Here is a 15,188-nt window from a genome sequence, read left to right as displayed (position 1 = left end):
ATAGGGATCGGGTGGTTTCTGTCTCATTTATGATTTCAGTCTCTTCCTCCTCCTGTTCCTGTGACTGCTCTGATGCAGAACAGGCTGCCTCTTCTGATTCTCCCTCCTGCTCCCTCTTAGGAGAAGCTTCTTCATCTCTTACTAAATGAGCTGACTTCCGCTTCCATTGTTTCTTTTTAGTTATAGGGGCGACTGATATAGTGTCTGGTTTAGTCATAGTGTCTGGTTTAGCCATAGTGTCTGTTGGTATGTGTGGTGGGTTGACCCTGGCTGCAATTGCTGTTGCACAGCAACTTTTCCCCCTTCTTAAATATGTTATCACAGAGGCACTACCATCGTCACAGATTGGCTCGGCCTTGACCAGTGGTGGGTCCGTCTTGGAGCTGGCTGGCATTGGCTCTATCGGACACAGGGGAAGCTTCTAGCAACTTCTCACAGAAGCCACTCCTGTAGCCCCCCCGCTACCAAAACCTTGCCATGCAAACCCAATACATTCCACCCCTCGCCTCTGTGAATCACATATTTAAGAATTATCATTAAAATCCACATTCATCACACAATCTTCACAAACTTCTCAAACTTCACTCACATCAACAAAAAGAATTCCCTACACCAAAATCAAAATAACATCATCACAACACCGAACAAAAGTGGACAATTTACACACAATCCACCCCTTGTCCCTTCACCACAATTACAATAACCGAAATTCCCCACAATCATTCCGCTCTCTAACATTGTTCAGTTCATGTTTTGCCCATTACCTCTCCCAATTACTATTCTTATCTCGAATTCCTCATGTCCCACGTTGGGCGCCACAAAGGACTGTGGTGGGTTGACCCTGGCTGCAATTGCTGTTGCGCAACAACTTTTTCCCCTTCTTAAATATGTTATCACAGAGGCGCTACCACCGTTGCTGATTGGCTCAGCCTTGACCAGCGGCAGGTCCGTCTTGGAGCTGGCTGACATTGGCTCTATCTGACACAGGGGAAGCTTCTAGCAACTTCTCACAGAAGCCACCCCTGTAGCCCCATCCCTGAATTATCAACAGTGTTTCCAGCACAAATCCAAAACATAGCCCATACTAGCTACTGTGAAGAAAATTAACTCTATCTCAGCCAAAACCAGCACACTAATGTAATCTTTTCACAACTGTCATTTAACTTTTATTCTCCAGTTTGTAAACCCTCTGTATTTTAAATTTCTTTCTAGTATCTTTTTGGAACATGTGTTTATGTAGAAGATTATTATTACAACTTTCATCTGATTCTGACATGTGAAAGGTTCAGTTAATTTTTTTCTGCAGATCATGTGAAAAATATTACTAATTATTAGTAACATAATTATGTTGCTAGTTATTACTAATATTTTTACATGTATTACTAATAATGATGACAACTGACATAGTTTATAACACAGTACAGCTGACAGAGCCCAAATATGCCATTCATTCTTGAAGCAATGATGTTGACCATAGAGTTTTAGTGACCTGTTTGTGTTCCTTAGCTATAGAAGAGGAGATGGTTTCTGGTAAGGTACATTTGTTTTATTTCTAAGAGATCCCAAAGAGTGGGTTTCTGCAATAGCTCATTTGTCATAAGAGATTTCTCTTGGGAAGTTCTATGAGACTCCTTTCTTTTATATCTCATTTCTCTTATGACTGCTAGGCAGTTTCATGAATGGAAGTGAGCTTCTGTTTCATAATATAAAGTTTTATGGCGTTTTTGCTTTCCCAGTGCCCAGCAATTTAGGCACAGGAGAGAAGATGCTAGTGTATTAGTAGAAGGTTTGAGAGGAAACCTCATGGAAAGGTTTTTTTTCCCCTCAAGCTCTTAAAGGAAACAGTCTTTTTTGTCCCTGTATTCACAATCAAAGTTTACATTTAGTCTTCATTTTCTTCTGGAATTATAGGTATGTTTGCTTGCCAAAATAAACCTCTTCATCATATGTTTAGTCAGATGTTTGTGCTGTTTTCCTGTAGATCTCGAACTTGCCACTAATCTCCCTGCTTTTTAGATTTCCAGATTGCTGTCACACTTTGAGGTGGAACAAGTAGAGATGTTAAAGCTATTTGCTGATGCTACCATTTGTTTATCATTTATTTCTGGACCTAGTTTAAGGGATTGAACTTTTTTCTAGGCTACAAAGTAGTATAGTAGTAGCAAAGAGCCACTAGAATCTCACAGAGTGCAGGATGGTATGAGAATTGAGTGGATATTTGGTTTTGAGAGAGGAAGAGTTGTAATGAGCATGGAGCTATGTATGGAGGGATGGAAGGAGTACAATACTGAGTTAATATAGTTCACCACCACCAAAAGTTCTAGATCCATCAACAGCAAAGTTCTAGATATTTATGACTTGAACTTGAAATCCGTGCCCTCGCAGGTTAAATCTTGTATTGTATTTTACTGTATTATTATAAAAAAGTGAAGGGAAAGTATTTGCTAATTATTATGCTGTTATTTACCTCTTGAGTCTTCCAAGAACATTTTTCTTTTGTATTCCCCCTTATCCAGTCAAAAAATTAGATGCGTGATTATATGATCTAAATGGTTTCTTATTCTTCATAGTTGATGCATTAAGTTGTTTATATCTGCCTTCACAACAGCTGTAGCAAAATTTTATATTTTAAAATAATGTATCTTAGTAGATAGATACACTAAGAATCTTTAAATTTATTTAGTTATAGCTAAACATTGCAGAATAATGTACTGGATGCTTTATGGAAGCATGTAAGCTGGATTCCTGAGGTTTGAGCATGACACAAGCCATATGCCCAATGACTCAACACAGTATTTACAAGCTAACTTGAATTATTCAGCACTACTTTTTTTTCCATAGCCTTTCATGTCCTCTCGATACCCTGGAGGTCCAAGGCCACCTTTAAGAATACCCAATCAGGTAAGAATTTATCACTGATGCACATTTGTGTTCCAGGGGCATGGTGCAATATTGAGAACAGGGAATGTTCTCTCGTTGACTACCAATTTCTCTGACATACAAAACTCACCTAGTTTCTCTCTACCCCATTTTGTCTGACCATTAAATGGCTATTTTGATATGGTGTGTGATAAAACACACCACTCTCAGCTCACTTTCCTATGCTTAATTAGTGTCTACACCTCAAAATTTATTGTGCATTAAGTCTGTCTACAGAGGGAGAATATAGTTGTCTCGTGCAGTGCTTCATTAACCTTAGCCAATCAGTGCTGTCTCCTCTGAGAAGGCAGCAGAATGTCTCCATGGTTGTTATATTCTGTAAACTTTCCTAACCACATTAAGCAGTTAGCACTGAGAATTTTTTTACTTAATTATGCATAAAATGCATCACTCCCTCCTATTCTTTGTTAGATGTGTAAAGTATTTTTACTTTGCAGTTATGGAGATTATTGATGAGGTAAAGATATCATAAAGTACACTGTGCCTCTTACAGAATGAGTAATGAGCTGCTGTTTGTCAGTAGAGACCTTTATTGGCCTATCTGTGAAGAGATGGTTCTGGAAGCAGATAACTTTTGCATTTTTACAAATTTTTACATTTTTGTTCTCCTTAGTGTAGATAGATGAGGAGAACACAGTAGTTAGTAGATGAAAAGTTAGAGATAAGCAGATGGAAATTATCAGTTGAGCTCTTAAAGTGAAACTGAGTCAATTAAAAGATTGGAAAAGTTTTATAGGATAGCTGGAATAGGGGCTTTCTGTGCAGCTTAGACTTCCAGGGCTGCTTTTCTTGTGGTCACAGCTTGATGAGGAGACTCTTCTGCTCCAGCCTCAGTTCTGGCTATTGTTTATGTCTGTATGGCACAATGTCAACAAAATGATCTTGAGCACTGGCACAACATTGCCAGAAAGTTGAAGTTTAAATTTTAGTGAGCTGGACACTTCAGGTTGCAAGACTTCTTCAGATGTTCCTCTTGATGATGTTTGAGAGCAGGTTAAGTTATCTATAGCATAGCTACTTACTCACAAGGGAAATAGGTGACTTAACATTCCTGAAGTGATCATCAAGGGACAATATAAGAGTACACTATTAGGGCTTTAGTTAAATATTTGTTATAGATATACTGTAGCTCAGTATCAGATATCTTCCTGCTTTTTGCACCTTTCAATAATGTTAGCCAAAGATACACAAGTGTTTGGCTTTCACTTTTTTAATTTCTCTTTCTACATTTCTGAATTGTATAAATACTGGCAGGTAAAAACTGGATGAGGTAAATGCTATAAAAGTGCTATCAACCTGCAGTTTTAGTTTCAGAACTATTTTTCAGCTATTTTTGTCTGTACATTAAATTATTTTAACTGTAACATAATCTTAGTGAATTACAGCTCTTGCAATTCATTTACATTGTACTACATTCATGAATTACTGCTTTTGGCAATGCTGCCATACTGTAAGTTACAGTATATATGGGCAGTGTGTGGAAGTAATAAACTATTGTAATGCAGCTTTAAGGTTAAAATTTTGATTACATGAAAGTCAGTAAAAATCAGACTTGAAGTTCCCACTGTAACTATAATTCTATCGCTTAATGCATTGCAGTAGGGATTATATTTCTTATGCAAGGAAGTGTAACAAAGGGCATGCGTACACAGCACAGTGCAGCGCTGTGTAAGGATATCTGAGCTAATTTTAAGCTTTTTAGCAAGGAAAGTTAGCATATACTGAGTATCACACTAATGCACCTAAAGTGCCTCTAGTACTCGCTCATCTAGTCTTACAAGAGCATCTGCTCTTGGCAATGCATTGTGCTGTGCAATTTTCTTGAAAAGTAACACTGGAAAGGAACTGCAGTCTCTTATGTAACTATCCACACTAATTACTGCATGAGTTAAGTCTTCAGTCAAATGGGCTTACAGCAGTTCCCCCCTCCTTGCCCTTATTTATCACCTGTCATCTCTGACAGAAATGAACAGTTCTTGCTTCACTAGTATTGATTTAAATTATGTAGTCTCAGATTAATATATATTCCATAAACACTACAATAGAATACCTTTTGAGTAGGTGTTAAAATGAAGTAACAATGTGGATCTTAATTTTGAATTTCCTACCTCTTGTGGAAATAAACCTTGGAGTATTTGCAGATGGTTCCCCTTTGTATATATCCCAAACTACCACAGTATTTCCAAGTCAAGAGTAACTGAACCATTCCCTCAGTAAGCAATAACTGTATTGCCTGAGTAGATTACTTTCATAACACCAGATTTATTTACTCCAGATGATACATTTTTACTGAAAATGTGTTGTTGTTCTGAAATGTTAAATAGCACTTTATGGATCAACTACAAAGATCCATTTATAACAACATTTTTCTAGTTGACTAAACTATAGGTAAGAGACTGTAGAAATTAGCCTTAAACCTAAAGGTTACTATAAACTCAAAGGGCAGATAAAAACCTGGGGATTTAAAAATAATATGTTTGATTTGGACCAGAGGTGAGGTAACAACACAATATATCTTCATGCTTGATTTAGGAGCAAGTTTTGTGACTCTTGTACTACTCTCCTGTAGATTGATAATAAGCTTATTTTAGCATTGATGTCCTTCAAGAGTAAGGCAGAGTGGAAGCTAAAATATCACTCATATCACAGCCCTAATTTACCCTTTGAATGCTGTGAAGTTGGCTCATTTATGACTTATTCTCAGAGAAGATTACAATCTTCACATTCTGGCCTCTTAAAGGAAGATGTTAAAATAATGGTTAAAAAGGAAAACTGTAAAAATTTAAGCTTAGGATAAATTACCAGGTAACCAAGAAATAGGTAATGTTCTGAGGTTAAAAAATAGGTAAGGTAAATTAAAGGACGAATTGGGGAAAAAAGAAAGAAAATTAGGCAAGAGTATATTTTGGAGATTATTTATACATAATTCCATGGAAGCCCAAGATTTTGTTTGTGCAAATCCATAATCAGGGTCTTAGGCATCTCTTCCAGATTGCTCTTGATTCGGAAGAAACATCTGAGAATTAAAAACAAAATACCTGTATTATATGTTTAACACAAATTATAGTGTATTATCTCCTTTTAATACTGTTTCTATGTCTGCAGGCACTTGGAGGTGTCCCAGGAAGTCAGCCATTATTGCCTAGTGGGATGGACCCAACACGGCAGCAAGGTGAAGTGTGAAATAATTATTTGGAATGTTCAAAAGTACTATGATCTCAAACTTGTGTCTTTCTCTTTATGTTTCAAAGCTTACTGCAATTTTGTAAGCTCTTTGTTAAACTAAGGGATTATTTGTTAAAGTTGTTTTAGAACATGCTTGTATATTGCATAGCTGTTCAAGTTGCATAATTTTCTTTCCAGGGCATCCAAACATGGGTGGGCCAATGCAGAGAATGACTCCCCCAAGAGGAATGGTTCCTTTAGGACCACAGGTACCTTCCATGGATATATATCTCTTTTTATTGACAGGATCTGTACTTATACTATATTACTCTGGCTTTCTGTGAGTTGAAGATAGAATGTGCCAGGACCTGTTCTTCTAATCCCATTTTAAAATAAATTTTATCTCTTATAGAATTAATACTGAGTTGCAGCTGTACAAAGTCTCAAATTCAAGAATAAGTTATTTTAATTAACAATTGAAATTAAAGCTTACTTAAGTAACTTGCTTATTTCAGAAAAGTTATGTTTGTCCCCCAGACAGTGTATGTTATAACTAAAGGCTAAGATTTGTAAAGGAGCTCAAGGACTGAGTAGGTGTTTCCTTATCCTCCCAACCTAATTAATTGCACTGTTTAGGAGGGAAGAATTAATCTAATACAATTAAGTTAGTCAAACTCTTTGTAGTAAAAAACCCCAAAAATATTCTTTGAAGATTTTTCTTCATCCACTATTGATCTAGATTTTTGTTGAATGCCAGAGAGATTTTAATGTAAAATTTGAAGTTCACGCTGCCATTTCTCCTCCTTATCAATCATAAGCATCTCTCTAGCTCTGTTTTCAAGGAGCGAAGCAACCTTGAATTGCAAGAATCAGCCTGCTGCCTTGCTGCACAGGCAGTAAATGGGAAACCCTTAATGTGCTGGTATAGAAATGCTTATATCAAGTATAGCATTTATATGTTTGTTTCCCAACTGATATAAGCTATTACCAGTAGAAATGCTTTGATGCCTATATGATTGTCATATACTTATGTCAATATAAACCATGACTGTAAACAATTTTTTTCAGTGTAAAGACATACATAGTGTGACTTAAGTCCTCCAAAACCAGAAAAGTTACCTCAGTTTTATATTTTATGATTCTAGACTGTTTTAAACTAAATAACTTGAAGCAAAAAGTGGTATACAGTTGTAAATGCTTGAGTCTTTGAAAAGCTCCAAAGGCTTTGGTTCAGGCTTTTTCAAGCTGCAGTTATGCCAGCTGAACAGGCTGCTACCTACAATATGTGACTGGCTACTTATTCCAAGTCCCCTCTGCTGATGAGCTTCTCACATGCTCCCTAATGCATTCTAGTCAAAAACAATTGGATTATCTTAAATATTTAAAAAATAAGTCTTGGCTAATCTGGCTCATTTTGACCACCAGAAGTTAGGGAGCACTTTTATGAACAACTCAACCACCAGATAAACAGTGGAGATGGTGACTGATTAAAAAGTTGTAAGGAACAAATTAGGGCAATAACTTTTGCAGAGAGCATAGCTGCAGCTGAAGGAACCTATGTATCAGTAGCGTTAATGAAAATATTTTATGACCGAGAAGTACATTTGAGTAGAATTCTTCTATCCCTGCAGGATTCCATAAAGATCTTTAACCCAGGTCCACACAAATGATTCTTGAACTAAAGTAAAGAGGGGAGATACCAGACAGACCAAATAAGGAGAATGGTTCAGCCCTCCAAATCAAGATGTGAAAATGAAATAAAATAGATACAGAACTACTGTTTTGTTACAGTAAGACTGTGTCCTCTTCCAGATCCAGTAGTGCCAACTGAAGATGTTACTGTGCCTAGCTGCTTTGGCTACCCACCAGTTACTGCCCTACAGTTCTGACAGAGGAGTTGTTACTGTGAGCATCCTCTAATCTGTCAGGCAAAATTATCTAGGATAACTCAGGTTAAAGAGGTGGTTTGAGTTAATCTGGCTGACTTTTGCCTGAGCATGCACACCAATCAGTCTGCCAGCACTACAAAAAAAGGCAGGAATGAGTAGTGCTTGATGACTAGCTACTATGAATAATACTATCTTCAGATGGCACAGTTGGATCTAGAAGACATCAGTTTGCAGCCTTTGGACCTATGTCGTGGTTTAACCCCAGTCAGCAACTCAGCACCACGCAGCTGTTTCCCCCTCCCTCCTCCCAGTGGGGTGAGGAGGAGGAAAGCAAAGGAAAAAAAAAGTAAAACTCATGGGTTGAGATAAGAACAGTTTAATAACTAAAGTAAAATATAATACTAACAATAGTAATAATGAAATATAATAATAATAGTAATGAAAAGGAATATAACAAAAAAAAGTAAGGGGGGGGAAGAGAAAAACCAGTGATGCACAATGCAATTGCTCACCACCCGCTGACCAATGCCCAGTTAGTTCCCAAGCCGCGATCCGCACCTCCCGGCCAACTCCCCCCTGTTTATATACTGGGCATGACGTTCCATGGCATGGAATACCCCTTTGGCTAGTTCAGGTCAGCTGCCCCGGCTATGCTCCCTCCCAGCTTCTTGCACACCTGCTTGCTGGCAGAGCATGGGAGACTGAAAAGTCCTTGGCTTAAGATAAGCGCTACTTAGCAACAACTAAAACATCAGAGTGTTATCAACATGATTCTCACACTAAATCCAAAACCCAGCACTGTACCAGCTACTAAGAAGAGAGTTAACTCTGTCCCAGCCAAAACCAGGACAACCTATTATTGCAAACCAGCTATCTATGGGACACTTTTGGGAGTTTCTAATAATGAAGGAAATTATAAGTGTGGGGGTTTTGTTTGCAGCAACAGAACATCCTCTTGTAGTTCTAGATCAGTTCTAGGTAACTGATATGTCTCGTATCACTCAACGTATATACAGCACCAGACCAATACTTTGAATCTCATTGTTGGATTTCTCCCAGGTCTTCATGACTTCATTTTGACATGGATTTGTGAATCTGACCAATATAGAGAACATCCAGAAAATTGAGTCATATAGGTTATAGTATAATATATGTAGTTTATAGTATAAAAGTAGAGCATATTAGTTCTAGTATTGGAAAACAGCAACAATGATTTAGGATTTTTTTCAAGTAAATCATTTCCCCCCCCTTCAAAGTGCACAGCTGTTCATTTTAGAGAATATGCTATTATCCATTCCTTTGGAATATCAGAAAAATTTAGCAGGATTAACAGAGATTACAGAGTGAATTATGCTTGTGAGGTGAGAAAGATTGCTCTGCGTTCATTTAAATAAAAATAGATATAATTTAATTTTTCAGATAAATAGTACAGTTGCTAGGTTTTTGCCATAATATTATCAAAGCACAAACTCTGATTTTATAGGCCTTGGGCAATATGTTTATTGGCATTGTTATGACATTCATTATCATATTAAATAATTTTCATATTGGTTAGTTACCTTAGATTTATTAGAATAGACTGATTAGAAGATAAATGTAATTAATAGTTATTTTATATGTTATAAAAGTGATATCATGTGGTGTAATTTCATACAAGCATTTATTGATACACTGTTCATTAACAAAATCTAATTAAAAATAATTTTATTTAAATTTTATAATGTACAAATCTCAGAACACTCCAGATTTCTTATTTTGATTGAGCTCCCTTGATATAAAAGTTGAATACATTATAAAACCTGCCCCTCACTGGCCATTGACTTGATCTCTATATGTGTAAATAATTCCTCCTGAAACAACTGACATTTTAAGTATTCTTAGTGTGTTTATATTGTTTGAGTAGTACATGTAATTCTTTTTCCTTGGGGATAACAATATTATTTTTTTAAGTCAACAATGGAAACTCCTGAGAGAATGAATTACATTGGCCTATCTAGTCAGCAGCTATGTAGGGATATCATTAACCTGCTGTCCTTTCTTTCCCTCTCCTCTTTGGTTTTGTTTTTTTGTTTTGTGGTAGTCTGACCCTTGGTTATCATTGCAGAACTATGGAGGTGCAATGAGACCCCCGCTGAATGCTTTAGGTGGCCCGGGAATGCCTGGAATGAACATGTAAGCATAATAATAAAATCTTATAATATTTAGAAAAAAACTTTATTTCATTGTAGAAGTAACATTTAATATAAATAAAATAAAAGAATGTCTGAAAAGTCTAAAATTTCCATTTTGCCTGCTGTATGGTAAATTTCATGTTTATGTGATTTCTGTGGAGATAATGCAGCCTAAGTCAAGTAGCAAACTAATTTTAGATACGTATCTAAATATATGCTTAAAATGTATGTATAAAATGGCATGTTTTCAATTTTTAATATATAAAATATATAAATATATCCCTATAGAAATATAGTTGTTATTATTCTTAGATACGTATTACAGCAAATGGCTTGTTTTTCTAAAAAATAGTTTTAATCAAAACATTTATAAGGAACTAGCATTACTTTTACTAATGAAACCTTACTATATTTGCAATATTCTAGACCCATACTCAATATATGTTTGCTACAGTCTTTCAGGAAGGTATTTAATTATGTAAGCAAGAGTACATTTCTATGGCTGAAATTGCACTTACAGTTTAGTACCTTTCTGCTTTGGTCTATATTGTAAATAGACTTTTGCGGAATGTGTGATACTTCCTCCAAATATTTTTAAAATGTGAACAAAGTACAAAGAAAAACACTCTTCATGAGAACTTAAAGAATTTTGCAACTTGTATTTTACTCTCTTTAAAACTTTTGTGCCACAATAAAACATTATCTCTATGTAACATAGAGTTAAATTCTCCCTGAACAAGAAGAAAGCACTATAAGAGGCACAAATTTGCAGCGTCTTTCAAATTGTTCCATTGAGAACATGATAGGGGAATGTCTGACGCTTCCTAAATCTGCAAGTGTTCTGGCACTGATGCAAAACTATATCATCTCCACTATAGCCTCTGGCAGTGTGGCTACTGATGAAAGACTTATGATACAGTTATAGCAGGTAGTGTCCTGAAAAGGCCATAGAATGAGTTAGGAACTGAAATGTCTTAAATGTAAATGGCAAGGTTCTAATAATAAATGAATTATCTTTAATCATCTCATAAACTGATTAAATGAAGAAGGTAGTGCAATAATGATAATTTTGCTATACCATTATAACTTGGTGTAGTTATGGTTTATAATCACACTTTATTACAATTTAAAAAGCTATATCCTAACTTAATCTGGGAACAGATTACTTGAAAACATTTGCTTCCTCATAATTGGTCAGAAGCTGGGGGGTCGTTCTGTTTCTCATTTTTCATCTTCTGTTACAGGGGTCCAGGCGGTGGTAGACCTTGGCCAAACCCAACCAGTGCCAATTCTGTAAGTAAATATTTAAATATATTAGACATCATCTTATATTAAGGGAGTTGTTTTTCATCAATACACCAAACCACAGGAAACAAAATCTACTTGCATGCTTTATATTTTTTCCCCATTATATCATGTTCCTTTTAACCCTAATGCAGAGTAGGTACAGTGAGGACCATGTCTTAACAGAGAACTCATTGACCATTTTTGACTGCAAATATCCAGCTCTGTTCATAATCACACAACAGCTCTACATCAGTTACAGAACTTCCTTAACAAAAAAGTTTTCCTGGAGTATATTTAAAATATATTTTAGCTTCCTTTAGTGTAAGTAAGAAGAGTTAGGTCAATACTATCTGGCTAGCAAGCTCTACAGAAATCATAGTTTGAGAAGATTTATCCTAACATGCGCTTACATATTTTACATAACAAAAGCACATTTACTCCTGTTAACTAGGGAACATAGAATCATAGAGCAAATGCTTGCAAGACATCAGCATTTGCAGTTGGATAAGATGGGTCTGGCTTGCCAGATGATATTGGTTCTTTTTGTTGTTCTCAGTTTTGATTTTTTATTTCTACTGAATTACTATTAAGAAAAAAAAGAGCTGAAACTCTTCCTCTCTTTATTTTTGCATGCACTCAACTAAAATGGGCACTAGGGTATTTTTCAACTCATAGTTGAAACATTTTCACTCTATGAAATTAATTGAGAAGTCCAGTACTAGATACATTTGTAAAAATTAGTTGGCTGACAAGTTGTCTGCAACCATGGAAAATGCTTATTCTACAAAATAATTTTGTCATTTCTCAATTGAGTTTAAGTCATACCCCATCCTCCTATAACGGTATTGCTCCCTGCTCCTTCAGAGACAATCATCACAAAGACTATTTCATAAAGAAGAAAAACGGATTCTTTGCAGGCAACTGCTTTTCTCCAAATATCCTTTGTAACAAATACCAAAATTGAATTTGAAATTAAATTAGGACACTGTCCTTTTAAAAAAAAAGAAAGAGTAATGCAAAGAAATAAAATTAGTATCTTCTCGGCTGAAAGAAATGGAGAGAGATGCTTTTCCTTTTATGGTCTGGGTTTTAATCAAGATTCAGTACATATAAGGACATAGAAATTTAGTCCCTGTTCGGTATGACTCTGAAGTCCTGTTGACTTAAATGCAAGTATGTGCTACTTAAGCTTAGAACTTTATAAAGCATATTACATTAATAATCTTACAACTGAACCTTTTACAAGATTGTAGATCTTTACAGAGCTTATTGTGCCTCCCACACTACGAATCAGAAGATTCTTGTGATGATAGACACAAGGACTGGCATTGGTACTAGAGTTTGTAACTTGGTATCTTACAAGAATGATGTTGGCTGTTCAACATGCATGCATCACTTAGTACAAAATAATAGATATCAGACCTCAACTTGCATACATTTAAGTATGTGAATTATGTTATTCCTGTTGATTTCAGTAAAGTGGGTTCCAGGACACAGTAATCTTAAACAGGAATATTTTGATTTGAAATATTTGGTATTAAATTCTGTTTATGACTATATTGCAAGTTTTAGTCTTGAACATACAATAAGCTGTTAATTAGAAAAGGTGCTGTGTGTTTGTTAACAATAGCATTTTCCCATAATCTTTAACTTTGTCTTTAAAATTAATTATACAAATATGCTTTAACATATGACTGAATAAATGTAGGTATGGATACCATCTCTCTGCAGAAGAAATTACTGTTTTGTTTCTGTTGATATTACAGATACCTTATTCTTCAGCATCTCCTGGGAACTATGTAGTAAGTACACTGTTATGTATTTGCTCATTAAAATAGATGTTACATTTTATTTAGGCAAAGAAATTATTGTCTACATGAAGAATCCTTGTGTGTTGGTTGAGAACTGAACATCTGATCTGCAATTAGCTGTTTTGTCTGCCATCTGTGGTGCATATGTTGATATTCATTACTAGAATCATTATCAGTCTGCTCTAAATTGCCCTGAGTACTGTTTTATTTCAGCATATGTTTCCATAACCAACAAAATATATTGTCTTCAATAATAAAGGACAAAAACCCCCAACTTCTTTGGTGATACAATATTATGCATGAATTTCTGAACTTCTTCAGGAAAAAAAGCATTTGAAGAATTAGAAGAAGATTTTATCTCCCCAAAGATGTATAAATGGGTCCCTATAGCTAACATTTTAAAGGATATTTTTATTCTTATAATTACCTTCTAGAGACTTGAAAACTTTTTTTCCCTCCATATTCTGTTTTGGTTTTATTTCACAAACGTTGTCTTAATTTATTATGGATTAGTTGGTATTCTTTTTTCTTAGTATTAACTGTCATTCAACCCCAGGTGACATGTGCTGCACAAAGGATTTGTGCAGCACAACACAGACCTGAAGGCTATGCTGTATGTGCAGCACAGCACAGCACAGTGCAGCACAGTGCAGGCCTAGGCCTACTCAGGTTAACTGTTATGTGGATCACTAACTCTTCGATGTACAGTGGTCTCCTGGTCAGGATTACTACATTCCACCCCTTGATCCACATATAGTTTACCTTTCTTAAATATAAGTTACAGATTATATTAGTAAGTGGTTCAGCTAATAGAAAGTTTCTTATACATAAGCTAGTCACTACAAATAATAATAGTACAAGGATAATGACAAGTAAAACAAATACTGGTTGTGAAAATAAGTGTAGAGCAGCAATATTAGGGCTAGGACTATTGAAGATTTCCTGCCATCGGGCTCCACCCCTCCTCCCATGTCCTGTAAGACAATGGTGGTGCAAATTTCACCAAACAGTCCAGTTACTTGTATAGTAGACAGGAAGGAGCTTTAGTGCAGCCAGTGGGCAGCGGCATCCAACACTTCATGTTTGTTTATACATAGCATGCAGCAAACAAAAGCAGCAGTGTGAGGCTCCACATAGAAGTTCTGCATGAGATAAATCAAAGGCATTATTTTATGTACAGCATATGTTGAGGCACATAATGAGGTGTGTTTGCCTGCTCCTCTAGGATTAGGTACATGGCCTCTGGTCCCTTTGCCAGGATCTCTGCAGGGATGAATTTCCTTTGGGGAGTCCGATACATGCAGTTGCCTCTGACTCACAGTGAGTCATGAGACTGTCAATATCTTGGATTGTACCTCATAGTGCTGGTGATGTAATAGAAGCTGGTAGGAGATATAGCCTTGGAAGTATACTTTATTATTCAAATTCATTACAGCTTGTTGTAGCACTGCTGGCCAGTTATGCAGAGTGTGAGAGGAACAGCATATGTAACTGTTCCTTCAGTAAGGCATTGGTCTGCTTGATTAGGCCAACTCCCCTGGGATGATGAGGCATGTGGTATATCCAGTGTACTTTGTGCTCGGCAGCCCAATGTTGAACCTTTTCGCCTGTAAAATGAGACCCATTGTTCGACTGGATACAGGTGGGTGGGCCTATCCACTGGCTAAGTAATCACAGGCCTTTCAGTGTCCCTTTCTGGTCGGCATGTGTAGCCAGGGACACAGCAACATAGTAAATGTGTCAACTATTACCAATATGTACTGTAACTGCTGTGCTTTTGGTAAGGGCCCAATGTAATCTATTTGCCAGGTATAGCCAGGGACAGGGCCTCGTTGAATTTGCCCGTAAGACTGCTGAGGCAACTTTTTATCTTTCAATACCTTTGAGACTGCACACCGCTGCACTAGCTCCTGAATGACTTCCCA

At 36.3% G+C, this 15,188-nt stretch overlaps 1 protein-coding gene across 22 annotated transcripts in view; it reads left to right on the top strand.

The window, feature by feature from the left end:
• LOC127028488 (single-stranded DNA-binding protein 2-like) overlaps window positions 1-15,188 on the top strand; it is a 214,564-nt gene that overhangs the window by 174,485 nt on the left and 24,891 nt on the right. For 7 of the 22 annotated variants that reach the window (XM_050914253.1, XM_050914249.1, XM_050914241.1 and 4 more), the window contains 6 exons: window positions 2,842-2,901; window positions 6,046-6,112; window positions 6,304-6,374; window positions 10,099-10,166; window positions 11,410-11,458; window positions 13,219-13,254. In XM_050914253.1, coding sequence (XP_050770210.1) covers window positions 2,842-2,901; window positions 6,046-6,112; window positions 6,304-6,374; window positions 10,099-10,166; window positions 11,410-11,458; window positions 13,219-13,254 — 351 coding nt within the window. Of the gene's footprint in view, window positions 1-2,841; window positions 2,902-6,045; window positions 6,113-6,303; window positions 6,375-10,074; window positions 10,167-11,409; window positions 11,459-13,218; window positions 13,255-15,188 lie in introns of all 22 variants that reach the window. The other 15 variants (XM_050914239.1, XM_050914243.1, XM_050914230.1 and 12 more) reach the window with 9 other exon arrangements.

The sequence above is a fragment of the Gymnogyps californianus genome, unplaced genomic scaffold (assembly GCF_018139145.2).
Source record: "Gymnogyps californianus isolate 813 unplaced genomic scaffold, ASM1813914v2 HiC_scaffold_33, whole genome shotgun sequence".
In the NCBI taxonomy this organism is placed as follows: Eukaryota; Metazoa; Chordata; class Aves; order Accipitriformes; family Cathartidae; genus Gymnogyps; species Gymnogyps californianus.
The sequence above is the reverse complement of the archived record's forward strand: the minus strand, read 5'-3'. Positions and strand labels throughout refer to the sequence as shown.